The sequence below is a fragment of the Neofelis nebulosa genome, chromosome 17 (assembly GCF_028018385.1).
Source record: "Neofelis nebulosa isolate mNeoNeb1 chromosome 17, mNeoNeb1.pri, whole genome shotgun sequence".
NCBI classification, from domain to species: domain Eukaryota; kingdom Metazoa; phylum Chordata; class Mammalia; order Carnivora; family Felidae; genus Neofelis; species Neofelis nebulosa.
The window spans coordinates 7,001,588-7,020,523 of NC_080798.1; the positions used below are offsets into that span (position 1 = coordinate 7,001,588).

General features: G+C 40.4%; 1 protein-coding gene across 6 annotated transcripts in view; it reads left to right on the plus strand.

Annotated features, from left to right (window-relative positions):
• LOC131499863 (zinc finger protein 577-like) overlaps window positions 1-18,936 on the plus strand; it is a 52,007-nt gene that overhangs the window by 22,625 nt on the left and 10,446 nt on the right. For 3 of the 6 annotated variants that reach the window (XM_058708346.1, XM_058708345.1, XM_058708347.1), the window contains 2 exons: window positions 9,976-10,071; window positions 12,822-15,958. In XM_058708346.1, coding sequence (XP_058564329.1) covers window positions 9,976-10,071; window positions 12,822-14,458 — 1,733 coding nt within the window. In that variant the 3' untranslated portion in view covers window positions 14,459-15,958. Of the gene's footprint in view, window positions 1-9,975; window positions 10,072-10,664; window positions 10,969-12,821; window positions 15,959-18,936 lie in introns of those variants that run through there. The other 3 variants (XM_058708354.1, XM_058708356.1, XM_058708353.1) reach the window with 2 other exon arrangements.

Sequence of the window (18,936 nt, forward strand, 5' to 3'; positions counted from 1 at the left end):
ACCAGGTCCTGTGAGGAGGAGACCCAGACCCAGCTGAAGTTGGGGAGTGTAGTTTGGTCTCTGTCTAGTCCGTCTTTGGTTTTTGTGGGAACCGAGGCACCTGTGCACGGCCACAGGTTTCTGGAAAGTGTGGTTTGGGGTGCATGGTCTTCCTAGTTACGGGCTGGTGCTTCTTGGCTGTTTGGCTGCCACGGGGGTTCTGGCACATGTAGTTCATCTGCCTTTGTCTGTTTTTCTTCACATGAGAATTTGGCCTGGGTCCAAGCGGTTGTTGAAGAGGGTGCCTGTCAGAACCTTATCAAAGACCGCTGGGGCTTCTGTATGCAGCATGTGAGGGAACTGGCTTTCCATGGGTCAGTTCCAAACTCATCCTGTGGCTCAGCTTGGGCAAGGTCAGATCTTGGTAGGTCTGTCCTGCTGTATGGCTGGGGTAAGAGATGGCACTAGACAGCTCCTTTGTTGTGTGGGAGGCATTCGCCCTTGTTCCTCCGGGTTCTAGGTGGCTAGATGGACCCCATGTTGGGAGCTTGGGAGGGGAATTTGATTGTGGGTCCTACTGAACCTTACTATACCTTCTATCCCACCCCTTCCCCTCCTGGTCCCCAGAAAAACTTGGAGTGTCTTTGTGTTCTGTGGGGTGTCTTGTCCTGGCCTCCTCTTACCCGCTGTGTCACCATGAACAAAAAACTTCTAGAACAGTGTCTGCCATGCAGTGCCTTGAGGACTAAGCAAGCAACTTTCAAATAGTATTCTTATGAATGAGATGATTTAGGCAGAAAGAAATTTGATTTACACACTTTAGAACATACAACAATCTGTACACATTTATAGATTCTACCTACTTTGTCTTGATTTCCAGCCTAGAGCTTCAGTCTCTAGATTTTAGAACCTGCCAGACCTCAGAGGAGAAGTCCAGAATCAGCTAGCCCACAACAAGTTGTCTGGTGCTGGTTTGGGACAGGGGAGGATTTACTCCAGGTTTGCCTTTTTCTGTGTTTGTAGGTTTGTTTTAGGGGTGAAGGTAGAAGACTAGAGATTCCTAGTTGGTGTGTGGGCTGATTAGTCCCCTGTCTGAGGCTGTCTTCCTAACCTTAGCTTTGTGCTTTTGAGGGTTCATCCTTCATGAAAAGAGGGGAGTTGAGTAATTGTCAAAACCCTAAAAGCTAGCCTCTCATTGAAATGTCTCCTTTAGGGGCGCCTGGGTGGTTCAGTCCATTAAGCGGCCGACTTCGGCTCAGGTCATGACCTCATGGTTTGTGGGTTTGAGCCCTGCGTCGGGCTCTGTGCTGACAGCCTGGAGCCTGCTTCAAATTCTATGTGTGTGTCTCTCTCTCTTCTTCCCCTGCTCGTGCTCTGTCTCTCTCTGTCTCTCTCTCTCTCAAAAATAAATACACATTTTTAAAAAATGGCTCCTTTATCCTTGGTCAGCGCTCTCTTGTCAGATGTTCAGAACCAGAAAAGACAATTGACTAAAAATGCTGGCCATTTCCTAAGAACAGAAGAAAACTTGAAGGTCCTGGTGGGTTTTTGTTTGTTTCTGTGTTTTGCCTTCATTCTCATGGGTTTGCAGAGGCATGTAAAAATAATTATCAAATGGAAACATACGCTTTCCTAAATTCAGAATTTAAGGAAAAATAAGCCATTAAGATTAGGACAAAGGTAGAATAGGGAAATGTAAACCATAGAGTTCACTTAAAGGAGTACTGGTGAATAGATATGTAAGAATGTATGATGTGTGTAAGTTGAATTACAAATACTTTTTAAGATTTTATTTTTAAGTAATCTCCATGCTCAACGTGGGGCTCAGACTCAACCCCAGGATCAAGAGTCTCACACTCTACTGACTGAGCCAGCCAGGTGCCCCAAATTACAAATACTTTCTAATGTTTCCATTATCAATAATGTGTTAGTTTTCTCTTGCCCAAAAAATTCTCACAAACTTTTATAATGCAAATTTATTATCCCACAGAGGTTTGGATTGACTTGGCTAATTTCTCTGCCCTGAATTCAAGGTGTCGACCCACAGGGCTTTTTTAAAAATGTTTTTATTTTTATTTATTTATTTTTTTTTTTGAGAGAGAGAGAGAGAGAGAGAGAGAGAGAGAGAGCGCGCGCAAGCGGGGGAGGGGCAGAGAGAGAGGGAGACACAGAATCTGAAGCAGGCTCCAGGCTCTGAGCTGTCAGCACAGAGCCCAATGTGGGGCTTGAACTCATGAACCGTGAAATCATGGCCTGAGCTGAAACCAAGAGTCAGACGCCTGACCAACTAAGTCACCCAGCCACCCCGACATTTTATCTTGTGAATTTGGTAGATTCACTCATAAATTTTGTAGTTTCTGTAGGCTTTCTTGGGTTTTCTTTATACAGAATCCTGTTGTCTGCAAATAACAACAATATTCTTTTCTGATATTTAAGCCTATTATTTTTCATGTATTATTGCGCTGTGAGGTCCTCTAGCATGATGTAGAGTATGGGAGTGAACATTTTGTCTCATTCTCAGTCTTAAAGCAAAAGTGCATTTTGCACATGGAATGGTTGTGAATTTTGGTGCCTCAAGGACAGACTGTGCTGGGTTGAATGTTATGTCTTGTTTTTATTATTGTTGTTGATTTTATTGTTATTATTTTAGTGGTAGCTATAGAGCTCACAGTGTGACATTTTTAATTCATCAAGGTTGACTTAGAATTGATATTGTGCCATTTTACACTATTCATTTCACACATGACACCTTACCTTTCCTACTTCACACTTGTAATTCACACATTCTACATCACACTTCCAAAAATGTAATAACCTAAGGGCCATATAATTCCTTTTAGGTCCACACCTTGTCTTTTGAGCTATTGTTGTCCCACTTTTTAGTTTTTTATTGTTATAAGCCCACCTTACAGTGTTATTTATTTTGTACTGAGGCAATAAAGGGTGAGATAGTAAATACTTTCAGCTTTGCTGGCTATACAGTCTCTATCACATCTGTTCAATGATCTCTTCTAGAGCAAAAGCATTCAGAGATATGTAAACAAATGGATGTGGCTATGTTCCAATAAAACTTAATTTACAGAAGTAGTCAGGGAGCTGAATTTGGCCCATGGACCTCGTTTCTAAACAATTCACCCTTTAAGGAAAATGAGAAGAATATCTTATTATTTACCATATCTGGTGTTGACTGTTTTCTACTGATCGGAGTTTTCAACTAGAAAATTTTCTTTTAGCCTGAAAACATCCTTTAGGATTTCATTTGTGCAGATCTTTCAGCAGTGAATTCTCTCAGATTTTGCTTATTTAAAAATGTATCTCCAGTGGCTCTGTGGTGTAATGTGTAGTGCATTGGACTTCTAGTGACGAAAATGTCTTTATTTCACACTGCTTTTAAAATAATATTTTCCCTGAGGATAGAATTCTGGGTTAACAGTGCTTGTTTGTTTGTTTGTTTGTTTGTTTATTGGTCACTTTAAAGATGTGATTAAAGTATCTTCTGACCTCCCAGAATTGTTTCTGGTTAGAAGTCAGCAATCATTCCTATCACTATTTCCCAATATATAATGTGCCTTTTTCCCCCTCTGACTCTTTTCAAGATTTAGTTTTTATCTTTGGTTTTCAGCAGCTTCAGTATGATGTGCCTGAAATGTGCTTTGTCATTAAAAGATATCATATTTTCCTTTTTTTTTTTTTTTTTTATTTTTATTTATTTTTGGGACAGAGAGAGACAGAGCATGAACGGGGTAGGGGCAGAGAGAGAGGGAGACACAGAATCGGAAACAGGCTCCAGGCTCCGAGCCATCAGCCCAGAGCCTGACGCGGGGCTCGAACTCACGGACCGCGAGATCGTGACCTGGCTGAAGTCGGACGCTTAACCGACTGCGCCACCCAGGCGCCCCTCATATTTTCCTTTTAATGTCTTTAGGATTAGTAGTGTTGATTAATTTTTCATCACTTTGTTTTAGTTTCTCTTCTCTCTTTTTTGTTAATCAGTCTCCCTATGGCTTTACCAATTTTAGTAATCTTTTCAATTTTCTTGTTTATCAGTTTCCTATTCATTTGTTTTTAGCATGTTTAGTTTGTTTGCTGATTTTCCCCCTAGCCTCATAAAGTAGCAATTAGATCATTGATTTTACACCTTTCTCTTTTACCTATAACCACTGGTAGGCTGCATTTATGTTATGTAGACCTTATCAGTATAACTGCCAAGCACACACAATGATTTTTTTTAATTTTTTTTTCAATATATGAAGTTTATTGTCAAATTGGTTTCCATACAACACCCAGTGCTCATCCCAAAAGGTGCCCTCCTCAATACCCATCACCCACCCTCCCCTCCCTCCCACCCCCCATCAACCCTCAGTTTGTTCTCAGATTTTTAACAGTCTCTTATGCTTTGGCTCTCTCCCACTCTAACCTCTTTTTTTTTTTTTTTCCCTTCCCTTCCCCGATTTTTTTAATTTTTAAGAAAATATTCTTTTTTTTGTTTTTTTTTGAGAGAGAGCATGAGTGGGGGAGGGGCAGAGAGAGAGAGGGAAACACAGAGTCTGAAGTAGACTCCAGGCTCTGAGCTGTCAGCCCAGAGCCTGATGCAGGGCTCAAACTTGTGAACTGGGAGATCATGAGCTGAAGTCAGATGCTTAACCGACTAAGCCACCCAGGCACCTCTAATTTTTTTTTATTTGTTTTTGAAAAAGAGAGAGAGAGAGAGAGAGAGAGAGAGAGACAGACATGGAGGGAGGGAGGGAGAGGGAGAGGGGCAAAGAGGGGGACAGAGGATCCAAAGCAGGCTCTGTGTTGACAGCAGAGAGCCTGATGGTAGGGCTCAAACCCACCAGCTGTAAGATCAGGACCCGACCTGAAGTTGGATGCTCAACCAACTGAGCCACCCAGGTACCCCCAGAATGATATTTTTATTTATTTATTTATTTTATTTATTTATTTATTTTATTTATTTTTTTAATTTATTTTTGGGACAGAGAGAGACAGAGCATGAACGGGGAGGAGCAGAGAGAGAGAGGGAGACACAGAATCGGAAACAGGCTCCAGGCTCCGAGCCATCAGCCCAGAGCCTGACGCGGGGCTCGAACTCACAGACTGTGAGATCGTGACCTGGCTGAAGTCGGACGCTTAACCGACTGCGCCACCCAGGCGCCCCAAGAATGATATTTTTAAAGTGGGCCATGGTTTTGAGAATTGGTAAAGATCAGTCATGCCTGGTAATAACCCACTTTGTCAATATTTTCCTTCCTAGTTAGTGCTTTTTGCATCTTGTATATGAAATCTTTGCATATCCCATAATAATCGATGAGTCTTGTAAGTTTTTCCCTAGAAATTTGAATACTTCATTGTTTATATTTAGGCCTGTGATCCATCCTGTATTTACTTTTCGGTATGTGTGAGGTGGGAGTGAAAATCTTGCCCCCTCCCCGTATAGTTATCCAATTGAACAGCTGTTGTTGAAAAGACCATTGTTTTTCCCCTACTGAATTACATTGGCATCTTGTCATAAAATAGGTAATTTTGTATACTGAGTCGTCTTTCTGGGATCTTTGTATTTTTTTCTATTGTTGTATTTACTACCCTAGTACTAATAATACTACCATATCTTGATTACTATAGGTTTTTATGTATTAAGTCTTAAAATCTGTGAGGGTTATGCTCTCCAGGTTTTGTCTTCTTCAACATTGCCTTGGATATTCCAAGTCTTTTCTGCATCAGTATACAGTTTAGAATTGACCTCTATGTTTCTTACTCTCTCCTTTGCATTTCAGGCTGGGGGTTTAGATCTCTATTCCAATATACTAATTCTTCATCTGTATCTGTTCAGCTATTAAATTGTCAATTAGGTCACTAGTTTTAGTTACTATATACACTATATACACTCAATTCTTATTATTGACAATAGTTACATTCTGTAAAGTCACCATGAACACTGATTACCAAATATTGAACAATTGCTCCTAGGAGAAATATGGGTTAGATTCCTGTGAGCCCCTGGTCACAACATTTTCGTCAAGCAAGGCATAACCTTGGTTTTTGTGTGCTTATGTTTAAAGACACCTTATTTAACATATATCATTAATTTATTGATATAAATCTCATGACCAACTACATTATAACTCATGCCTATACAGAGCTTATCTAACACATAGATTTTCTCCATAAGGGGCATCACTGCCTTACTGCCTTATTGCACTTAGGAACATTAAACAGTTTTTCAGCACGTGCTTGGGGACCATTTCAAATAGCAAAATCACTAAGAAAAAAGCAAAAACGTGGGGGAAAAAACCCAAAAACAATGGCATTAAATAGACCATGAAAAGGACCCTGGTTTACAGTGTGAGAACTGAAACAAGAAGGCAGGACATCATTTTGTTCAAACTCAACTGGGAATATACCCAAGGGGGCAATTCCAATTACCCACTGCTCAAATGACTCTTCGCTCCCTGCAGAATTTCACTGTGACTGTTGATATCGGGGTTACAATGAAATATTAGCAGGTAGGTGAATTCACAGTCAAGAAACCCTCTGTGACTAATGAGGGTTGACTGTACACTTGACCTCTTGAACAACATGGGTTTGAACTGCGTGGATCCGTCACATTTCTCTAACATCCTTTATTGAAGGACTACAGTATTTAAACATATACAAAATATGTGTTAATGGTTTATGTTATTGGTAAGGCTTCTGGTCAACATTAGGCTATTAGTAGGTAAGTTTTTGGGGGGTCAAAAGTTATACATGGATTTTTGACTGCATAAGGGGTTGCTGCCTCTAACCCTCATATTGTTCAAGGGTCAACAGGTTCATATACATCTGAATAGTCATTAAAAATTTTTTTATGAGAGCCTGGGTTGCTCCATCGTTAAGTGTCTAAGTTTGGCTCAGATTAGGATCTTGCAGTTCGTGGGTTCAAGGCCCACAAGTCTTGCTTGGGATTCTCTTCCCCCCCGCCCCCCGCCCCTCTTCTCTCTCTCTCAAAATAAATAAATAAACTTAAAAAAATAGGGGTGCCTGGGTGGCTCAGTCAGTTAAGCCTCTCACTTCAGCTTAGGTTATGATCTCACTGTTCATGAATTTGAGCCCCGTGTCGGGCTATGCACTGACAGCTCACAGCCTGGAGCCTGTTTTGGTTTCTGTGTCTCCTTCTCTCTCTGCCCCTCCGCCACTCACACTCTGTCTCTCTCTCAAAAATAAATAAATAAACATTAAAAAAAAAATTAGGGGCACCTGGGTGGCTCAGTCGGTTGAGCGTCTGACTTCGGCTAAGATCATGATCTCACAGTTCGTGGGTTCGAGCCCCACATCGGGGCTGACAGCTCGGAGCCTGGAGCCTGACAGCTCGGAGCCTGGAGCCTGCTTCGGATTCTGTGTCTCCTTCTCTCTCTGCCCCTTCCCTGCTCATGCTCTGTCTCTCTCTCTCTCAAAAATAAACAAATGTTAATAAAAATAAAAAATTTTAATATATTTAAAAAATTTTTTAAGTTAGTTTGTTTGTTTATTTATTTATTTATTTAGAGGCCACAAGTGAGTGAGGGGCAGAGAGAGAGGGAGTGAGAGAGAAGCAGGGCTTGTGCTCACCCGAAGTGGGGCTCAAGCTCACCCGATGCAGAGCTCGAACTCCTGAACTGTGAGATCATGACCTGAGCTGAAGTCCGATGTTTAACCGACTGAGCCACTCAGCCACCCTTGAGTTTATGTATTTTTAGAGAGAGAAGAGTGTGCACACATGAGTGAGAGCAGGGGGTTGGGCAGAAAGAGAAGAGAGAAAAAGAGAATCCCAAGCAGTCTCCGAATGCTGTCAGCACAGAGCCCAATGTGGGACTCAAACTCATAAACTGAGATCATGACCCGAGCTGGAATCAAGAGTTAGATGATGGGGCGCCTGGGTGGCTCAGTCGGTTAAGTGTCCAACTTTGGTGCAAACCATGATCTCATGGTTCACGAGTTTGAGCCCCATGTCAGGCTCTGTGCTGATGGCTCAGAGCCTGGAGCCTGCTTAAGATTCTGTGTCTCCCAACCTCTCTGCCCCTCCCCTGCTCGTGCTCTGTCTCTCTCAAAAATAGTAAATAAATATTTAAAAAAAGGGTTGGATGCTTAATCAACTGAGCCACCCAGGAGCCCCAAGATTTTATTTTTAAGTAATTTCCACACCCAAATTGGGGCTCAATCTCACAACCCTGAAATCAAGAGTCACATAGTCTTCCAACTGAGCCAGCCAGGCGCCCTGAATGGTCATTTTAATAATATCTCATTCTTTCCTCATATTTTGGGTGTGTTATTTCTCAATATATTACAATATACTAATGGCCCATGCTGATAATTAACGCATGTGCAGTCATTTCATGTCTGATTCTGTGTTCTCTCTGTTGATACATGTTTCCCTGTAACTGTGCATCGTGATAGATGTTAACTAGACTTACTGTGACAGTCATCTCACAGATCTTTTGCAAATCATTATGTTGCACACCTGAGACTGATATAATGTATGTCAATTATACCTCAATAAAAATAAATAAAAGGTAGTGTTTAGTTGGAAAAAAGATAAAAGGTCCTTGAGGGCTACTTGCTGTGTTTTTATGTTAGCACTTTGCTCTCTACCTTTTAAATAGATGTTAAAAATGTTTTTCAGAGGGGCGCGTGGGTGGTTCAATTAAGTGTCCTACTCTTGATTTTGGCCCCAGTTGTGCATCTTACGGTCATGAGATTGAGCCCTGTGTCAGGCTCTACTCTGACATCAAGGACTCTGTTTAGGATTCTCTCTCCCCTTCTCTCTCTGCCCCTCCTCTGTGTCCCCATGCCCGTGGGCACACCTCCCTCCCTTTCTCTGTCTCTCTCTCTCAAAATAAACATTAAAAATGTTTTTCAGAGATTTCTATTTCAGGGATATTTTACCTGTAGGATTTAAGTATTCCTTTCAAAAACTCCTAATTTACTTATTTATTTTTTAAAGTAGGCTCCACGTTGATCTCACAACCCTGAGATTATGAGTCACATGCTCTACCCACTGGGCCAGCCAGGTGCCCCCCAAACTTCTAATTTATTGGATTAGTTGATAGTTAAGTGCACAATTGCAATATATTTTTTAAATTGAAATATATTTGACATATAACATCATATAAATTTAAGGTGTGTAACATGTTGATTTGACACATCCATGTATTATAATATGGGAAGGCAGATTTAATGGCATTTTATTTCTTACCATAATGAATAATGAAAAGTATTACACAGGGGGCGCCTGGGTGGCGCAGTCGGTTAAGCGTCCGACTTCAGCCAGGTCACGATCTCGCGGTCTGTGAGTTTGAGCCCCGCGTCAGGCTCTGGGCTGATGGCTCGGAGCCTGGAGCCTGTTTCCGATTCTGTGTCTCCCTCTCTCTCTCCCCCTCCCCCGTTCATGCTCTGTCTCTCTCATCCCAAAAATAAATAAAAAACGTTGAAAAAAAAAAAAAGAAAAGAAAAGTATTACACAAAAACATAGCCTTTGTAAGGTATGGTAAAAACAACCGAAACATATACCCAGAGATCTTTCTCACGACAGTAACGATCACCACAAATTGAAGAAGAATGTGTTATTATAGGGATTCGTGTCATTTAAGGATGTATCTGTGGACTTCACTGGGGATGAGTGGTGCCTTCTAGTTCTGCTCAGAAGAATCTATACCAAGATATGATGTTGGAGAATTATAGCAACCTGTGACAGCAGTTCAAGATGATTGCCCTGTGTCAATCAGAGTGTCACAGACAGTAGCCTTTCCTTTTTCATTTGCCCTGGCTTCCAAAGAGCTTCAACATACTGGACTTTAGTTTATAGGCAATAGATTCTTAATCTGTCTTCTGTTCCCAGACAGAATTTATGTGCTGTCACCTTCAATAGATCCTTAATCTGCCAAAGTGGAAGTATGTCAGTTCCTGAGACCTTGTGCTTTTCCTGGGTATCCCCCACCCAGTCAGATTATAAGTGTCCAAGTCTTTGTCATTTCCCATGAACAGGCTATCCAGCTACCAACCCACATATGATCCTTAATTTTGAGCACGGAGGGAAGCCATGGAGCATAGAAGATGAAATGCAATGTCAGTACTCTTCAGGTAAGTGAGCAGCTGAGAACCAGGAAGCTGTGAGACTTTGAAAGTAAAGTAGTTGCCCATGAGGGGATGACCCCTTCCAAATGTGTTTAAAAAGGCCAAAACGTTAAAGATCATTGCAAATACCTAAGTCATTAACGAGGCTCTCATTTGCCTGGTGTTTCAAGGGAGATGCACCTCTTGTTCTCTCTTTTGGGTTGATTCATATTCAGGAGGATGTTTTCTGTGCAGCTTGCAGACTTCCTTCTCCTCTTCTGCTTCCTGTCTGGCAATGTCCCTCCCTGTGTTCTCCGCAGCTCTTGTTTTCACCCCTCTCACCTGACTGAATAATGTCACAATTCACCTAGTTAACACCGAAGCCTTTTATCCAGCAATCTGGTTTTTGGATTTCTGTGGGCCATGTGAAAAATGTATAAAAACAAGCGAGAAGTTAGGAATGTTGACCACAGTGGTATTCTCTAAATATGATATTAGAGTTTTGGGAAGGTTCACTGTCTATAGCATGGAGAACTAGAGAAGAATCAGTACGAGAGAATAACTATGCTTATCTTGCAGTGAGAAGCCAAAGGTCCCTAAATTTAACCTGCTTCTCCCAGGTATTTGTTCAAGACTTAAGTTGGCATCTTTCCTTGGTCATCGTTTGCACCTGATGGATGGACTTACTTCATTCTCTGGGCATCTTCTAAAGTCTCCAGAGTCAGAGAGCATGAAATTTCATCCTTGCCCATTTCCATCATTTGTTCTCAGTGGTTTCATTCATTTTCATGGACTTAAGAATACCATTTATGTGCTGATGACCCCCAAATGTTTGTTTGTAGGCCAGACCTTCTTTTATCCATGCACATTGACCTAGATATTTCATTTCTGCATTTGGAGACTTAATAGCTGCTTCAAACATCATGTCACCTGGTTCCTCTTTTCACTTACACAACAAATCCAATCCATAAGCGACTTCAGTCTATACTTTCTCCTTATTGTATCTGGAGGTCCTCCACTCCTTCCTGTAACTAATGTTTCACCCAAGGCCCAACGTTCATCGTCTCTTTCCAAAATTAATATAGTTTTCTTGAAAATGCTCTCACTTCTTTACTCTTGCTTCTCTCTGTTCGCCACATAACAGCCAGATTTTTTTTGTTTTGTCTGATTTTATTGCTTGTTTTTAAAAGTAATAGGGGGAGCCTGGGTGGCTCAGTTGGTCGAGCGTCTGACTTTGGCTCAGGTCACGATCTCACAGTTTGTAGGTTTGAGCCCTGCGTTGGGTTCTGTGCTGACAGTTCAGAGCCTGGATATGTTTCAGATTCTGTGTCTCCCTCTCTCTCTGCACCTCCCCCACTTGCACTCTGTCTCTTTCAGAAATGAATAAACATTTAAAAAAAAAAAGTAATAGAAGTCAGTTTTTTCCAGCCTTTCACCCTCCAAATTCATGGACACAGAAACAAACAAACTTTATAAATCTGGATTTATAAAGATATCACGTTCTGACAATTACTTGGGTAGGAAGAAATGGGTATGGAAGTTAATTAAGCCATCATATAGAAAGAATGATCTGAGTTGGAGAATAGAGGGAAATATCTAAAGTATAATCCAAGAAAAATCCTGTATGCAATAGTAGATCTTTACCAATTTTCACAAGCATAGTCCACAATCCTAAAAATAGTGTTTATGTAGCAATACTTAAGACCTTATTAGTGTGATAACGGATATATACACACAGGATGACATTCTTAAAGAGAAAATCAGGACATGTCACCTGTCTCCCACTGTTACCTTGAATGGCATCTTGCAACTATTAGTATAATAATTCTTTCCAGGATCCTCCCACATGTGAGCATTTCCTGACTCCTGCCCAAACTTTTGCTTACTTTTTTATGTAAAAATTTTTAATGTTTATTTATTTTTGAGAGAGAGAGAGAGACAGAGAATCCCAAGCAAGCTCTGAGCTGCCAGCACAGAGCCCAACACAGGCCTCAAATTGATGAACTGTGAGATCATGACTTGAGCCGAAATCAAGAGTCGGACGCTTAACCGACTACCCAGGTGCCCCTAAAATTTTTTTTAAAGTATAGCATACATGCACAAAAGCGTATAGATACAAGGGTCCGGCTCAGTTAATTTTTACAATCAGTGTACTGTGTAACCAGCAGTAGATCAAAAGTACCAGACTTCTATGCAAGATCCACTGTGCGAACATAAAATAATCTCTTCCACATTCAGGTGTTGTAAGTAATATTCCTATATATCTTTACATAGATGTCTTTTATTTTTTATTTTTCTCCATTTGAAAATGTTTATTTCTGAATAGTTTAACTCAATGAGAAATCCCAAAATTATACACAAATTTCTTACACATTGTTTTTATAGGTTTCCCTAACTGGTAATATTCTACCACATTTGCATTATCATAGTATATCTACCTATTATTCCATACATATGTACATACTGTTTTTCTGAACTCTTTACCCCTAAATATGTAAGTGTGTGTTTCTTAGGAACAAGGTAGTTTTTTCATATAACCAAAATATTCAAAAAATTATCAAAAAAATAATCCAAATCAGAATACTGACATTGATACAGAACTATTACACAATATACAGAGCTTCCTCAAACTTTACTGATTTTCTCATTAATTTTTTTTATAGTAAATGAAATAAATTTTTTCTGGACCTTTCCTTATTATCTCGCTCATTCTATTGTGGGTACACTGGCTTTCACCCAGAAGTCAGAGCTCACTAATTATCACCTAACTCCTTTAGGGAAGAAACCATATGGATGCAGTGAATGTGCAGTGAACGCTTTTGAACCACTCATGACTGTGCTTCAGAGAACTTGTGCAGGAAGGAAATCCCATGAATGCACTGATTGTAGGAAAGCCTTTCCCAGTAAGGTGAAGCTAATAAGTAAAGCTACTCATCAGCAGACTCACACAAGGGAGAGACCGTTCGGGTGCAGTCAATGTCAAAAAGCCTTCGTTACAAAGTCAGCACTCAGCTTTCATCAGAAAACTCATCATAGAGAAGGGAAATCCTATGCATGCAGTAAATGTGGGAAAGCTTTTCCTTGGAAGTCAAAACTCAAATTACATCAGAGAACTCATTCGGGAGAGAGACCTTTCAGATGCAGAGTATGTGATAAAGCCTTCATGGTTCAGACACATCTGACTGTACATCAGAGAACTCACACAGGAGACAGACCATATAAATGCTTGGATTGTGAAAAAGCGTTCTCAAAAAAGGCTCAGCTCGTAATCCATCAGCGAATTCACACAGGAGAGAGACCATACAGATGCAGTCAATGTCAGAAAGCGTTCATTACAAAGTCAGCACTCATCTATCATCAGAAAACTCGTCATAGTGAAGGAAAATCCTATGGATGCAGTAAATGTGGGAAAGCTTTTCCTTGGAAGTCAAAACTCACCTTACATCAGAGAACCCATTCGGGAGAGAGACCTTTCAGATGCAAAGTATGTGATAAAGCCTTCATGGTTCGGACGCATCTCACTGTGCATCAGAGAACTCACACCGGAGAGAAACCATATGAATGCTTGGATTGTGAGAAAGCGTTCTCAAAAAAGGCTCAACTCATGGTTCATCAGCGCATTCACGCAGGAGAGAGACCCTATGAATGCAGTCAGTGTCAACAAGCCTTCATCCAGAGGTCAGATTTAACTAATCATAAGAAAACTCAGCATGCAATAGGGAAATCTCATGGATGCGGTGAATGTGGGAAGGTTTTGTCCTCTAAGTCAACTCTCGTTATACATCAGAGAACCCATACAGGTGAGAAGCCCTTCAAGTGCAGTGTATGTGATAAAGCCTTCACATCAAAGGCACATCTTATTGTCCACCAGAGAATTCATACAGGAGAGAAACCATATGAATGTTTGGATTGTGAGAAAGCCTTCTCCACTAAGGCACATCTTATGATTCACCAGCGAATTCACACAGGAGAGAGACCCTATGAATGCCGTGAATGTCAACAGGCTTTCATCCAGAAATCAGGTCTCACTAACCATATGCAAAATTGTCATGCAAGAGTGAAATCTCATGGCTGCAGTGAATGTGGAAAGGTTTTGTCCTGTAAGTCAACTCTCATTATACATCAGAGAACCCATACCGGTGAGAAGCCTTTCAAATGTAACGTATGTGATAAAGCCTTCACGGCTAAATCGTATCTCACTGTCCATCAGAGAATTCATACAGGAGAGAGACCATATGAATGCTCTGATTGTAAGAAAGCATTTGCTACTTTGTCAACTCTCATAGGTCACCGGAGGACTCACACAGGAGAGAGGCCCTATGGATGCAATGAATGCCAAAAAGCCTTCTTTCGGAAGTCAGCTGTTCTTAATCATCAGCAAACTCAGCATAGAGGAAAAGTGTCTATGCAGTGACCATAGGAACATGAGAAATAGGTTTTGATGAGTCAGTCCTCTCTGTTCAGAGAACTCATTCAGAATAGAAATGCCATGAATGCTGTGATTATAGTAGACCTTTCTGAAACTTCAATAGGAAGTAAACCTTATAGATGCAAGGAAAGTTGTAAGCCTTTCATCCGAAGACTCCTCTCAGTATACCACAGGGATCTCACCAAAAGAGAGAAACATTATAAATGCAGTGATTGTCAAAAATTTCATTCGGGGGCCTCTGGGTGGCTCAGTCAGTTAAGCGTCAGACTTCAGCCTAGGTCATGATCTCGCCATTCCAGAGTTCGAGTCCCACGTTGGGCTCTGTGCTGACAGCTCAGAGCCTGGAGTCTGTGTCAGATTCTGTGCCTCCCTCCCCCCTTCAAAAGTAAACAAACATTTAAAAAATGTCATTTGGAAGACGCTGTGCATTTAGGAGGCAATACCTGTGAGATGCAAGGAAAGTGGGAAATCAATTTCAAATCATTTTCAAAGCACATTTGTTATACTTTAGGGTATTCGTTCAGGAGAGGGACCCTAGAGTTGCAGTGAGTGTAGAAAAGCCAAGGAAAATCACATCTCATTGTACATAAAAATAAAAATTACAAGAAGGTTGTGATAAAGGACTTACCATTCTCTGGAAAGTCAGACTCGTTGACCATCTTGTGCAGGAGAGAAATACTGTGAATGTGATACAGTCCTCCAATTAATGCATATCTTTGTACATCAACAAACTTGTGTAGGAGGAAAACCCTATTAATGTAGCAAATGTAGTAAAGGCTGCATCTAGACGTCAGAGCTCACTAATTATCTGCAAACTCATATAGTAGGTAAATCCTTTGGCCACAAAACTCATTGCATAGCAAGAAAGAAATGCCATTAATTACACTGATTATCTAAAATGCTTTATTTACAATGGGGTTCCTGGGTGGCTCAGTCGGTTAAGTTTCCGGCTTCGGCTCAGGTCATGATCTCACAGTTTGTAAGTTTGACCCCTGTGTCAGGCTCTGTGCTGACAGTGTGGAGCCTGGACCCCAGAGCCCGCTTTGAGTTCTGTGTCTCCCTCTCTCTCTGCCCCTCCCCTGCTCACAATCTCTCTCTCTCTCTCTCTCAAAACTAAATAAACATTTAAAAACATTTAATACTTTATTTACAATTCAGAGATTTTTAAATTGCTTTTTATTTTTTATTTTTATTATTATTTTCTTGAGAGAGAGAGAGAGTACAAGTTGGGGAGAGGCAGAGAAAGGGAGACACAGAATCTGAAGCAGGCTCTAGGCTCTGAGCCATTAGCACAGATCCCAATGTGGGGCTCAAACTCACGAACTGCAAATCATGACCTGAGCTGAAGTCAGATGCTTAACCGACCGAACTACCCAGGCGCCCCTACAATTCAGAGCTTTTTAAAAATAATTTCATATCTTGTTGAACAGATGGATCTTTCACCACTTCTGAAATGTAAAGCTAAAATAAGACTTTAAGAATGTAGAAGAGGGGCGCCTGGGTGGCGCAGTCGGTTAAGCGTCCGACTTCAGCTCGGGTCACAATCTCGCAGTCCGCGAGTTCGAGCCCCGCGTCGGGCTCTGGGCTGATGGCTCAGAGCCTGGAGCCTGCTTCCGATTCTGTGTCTCCCTCTCTCTCTGCCCCTCCCCCGTTCATGGTCTGTCTCTCTCTGTCCCAAAAATAAATAAAAAACGTTGAAAAAAAATTAAAAAAAAAAAAAGAATGTAGAAGAGTGAAGGGGGGTGAAGTCATAGTCACACATTTAGTGAGTAGTAAACTGGAAAGGTATGTAAAACTTTGAGTTGCAATCAGAGGGGAGACCTGTTCAGGGCTGAAGGGAGGTCCTTAGTTTCTTACTACAAAAATCTCTTAACTAAAGGCTACACAAATAAGAGTGTCAGTTTATAGAAAAAATCCAAATTGCACAAAACCCCATGAGGCAGGAGAAATGGACAGGATGGCAGGATGTGGGCTGTGGGGGCAGCCAGTTTGCAGCAGGGATGGCTGGGCTGGACCTGTAGGAAACAGCAGGCTGGCAAGTATAGAGGCAGAGGTTAGTGCATTCACCCAAAGCCCTTGCTTTCCAATCAGACTTTCTAGGATGCTGGTGCTTTCCTCAAACAGGATACAATTCAGAGCTTTTTAACTGCCCCCTAACTCCCATAGCGGAGAAATCCTATTCTCAGACGAGGAAACAATTTCCAGGTTCAGTGAAGTTATAAAACCCATAAGGAATCATGTCTGATATATTATAGAAATACTGTGATCATAGTCACTAAAAATGCTTTCTGTGGAGGATTGGATATCATTGAGCATAATAAGCTCTTAAAAATAGAATTTGCTGTCCACAGAGCAGTGAATGTGGCAAAAGCATCAGTAATAGATTGTGTTTTACTTTTGCATTTCTGGATTTATTTCTTCACATCTGACCATATCTTACGTGTGATGCATGCTAGATTTGATGAAATGTCAGGGTTTTTCTATGTTTGATGGCATTTTAGATTTGGGTTATTAGCTAAACTTGGAAGCTATATATAGAACAAAATTATTTTATAAGGGATTAACATAATGGTTTTAGAAAGGATTCCAGAGATATTAGATATTTTCTCTGCAAATATGATACCATTTGAATACATTTAAAAAATCAGAATAAGGAGAAGTTGAATAGTGACAAAGGTTTATAGGAGTTATGTTCTGGACTATACTGTGTAATGTGGACTTTATGTATTTACCTTTATTATTTCTTGGAGTTACATGAAGGAACATTATTTTTAGGGTTTATTTCTCAGCATAGACATAGAGTATTGAGTAACACAATCTTGTGTAAATAGGGATGTTCTATTTCCTTATGAGTCAGAATGTCTTGTAATATGTAATTTGACTCATTAATAAGTATTATAAAGAATTAGACTGCATAAGTTTGCTCTCCTTATTTTTACTGTGTTTTGTAATGTTTCTGCCAAGTGTGATAATCATCACTACTTGAAGCCTCCGTTTTTCTAGAGCCTTATTTCTTAAGTATGCAAAAGTGATAAAAGAGTTACATGAAATACTAAAAACCAAGCAACACATGAGACAAAGGGGGAGAAAAGACTTGGGTTTGTGTGTGTGTGTGTGTGTGTTCATGTATATTTATTGCAAGTGCTGTGTCATGCAGGAACTTTGGATTTATTATGAAAACACGTCCTTAAGCACTAGAAACATTTTCTGTCTTAGCATTTCCTAAAATACCCAGTATTTACTAACATTAGGAATGACATTGCAGAAATTGGAATTCTTGAGCATAACTGGAATGTGAAGTGGTTCATTTGCTGTGGAAAACAATTTGGCGGTCCCTCCAAAAAGTTAAATATGGAATTATGTATGACCCCAGAATTCCACTCATAGGTATATATTCAACAAAATTGAAAACAGGTACTTCAATACTTGTACATGAATGTTCACAGCAGCACTATTCACAATAACCAAAAGGTGGAAATAATCTAGATGTCCATCAGTGAATGAATGGACAAACAAAATGTGGTATGTATATACATACACGTATATATTACCTGTATGTATATATACATGTATATATATGTGTGTATATATATTTATATATGTGTATATATATACGTGTATATATACACGTGTGTGTGTATATATATATATGTGTGTGTGTGTGTGTGTGTGTATACACACACGTATACACTCATATATCTGTGATGGAATATTGATTGCCTACACAAGTGAAGTGTTGTTAAATGTTATCACAGAAGCCTCAAAAACATGCTAAGTGAGAGAAGCCAGACAAAGAGGACCACATGTTGTATTCCTGTTTATATAAAATGTGCAGAATAGGTAAATGTATATAGAGACATAAAGCAAATTGGCGGTGGGGCGCGTGGCTGGCCCAGTCAGAGGAGCATTCAAGTCTTGGTCTGGAGGTCGTGAGTTCAAGCCCCACATTGGATGTGGAAATTGCTCAAATAAATAAAACTTGGGAAAAAAATATAGCAAATTGTTGGATTGGCTCTCACGGCCTGGGGAGAAGAGGGCATGGAGACTGACTGATTAATGGTCACGGGTTGGGTTGGGTTTGGTTTGGTTTTAGAACGATGAAAATGTTTTGGAACGAGGTGGCGATGGTGGTAGCATAACATTGTGAAGGTGTAAACGTCACTGAATTGTATACTTTGAAAGGCTAACTTACGTCAACTTCTACGTCAATAAAAATATACTTGAAAAGAATATCATTGCAAGAACACTGGCCCTCAAAATACAGATAAAAGTCGACGGTTATTTGTGAAAAAACATAATTTCTCTGCAAAGCAGATGTAAATATATCTTCTCAGCTTAATGGGTATTGGCTAGCAAAACTTTACAGCTAACATCACATTTAATGATAGACCCTCAAAGATGTTCCCAGGTTGTTGGGCAATGGGGTACACACATCTGCTGCCACCTTTCTCCTAAGCACTCCT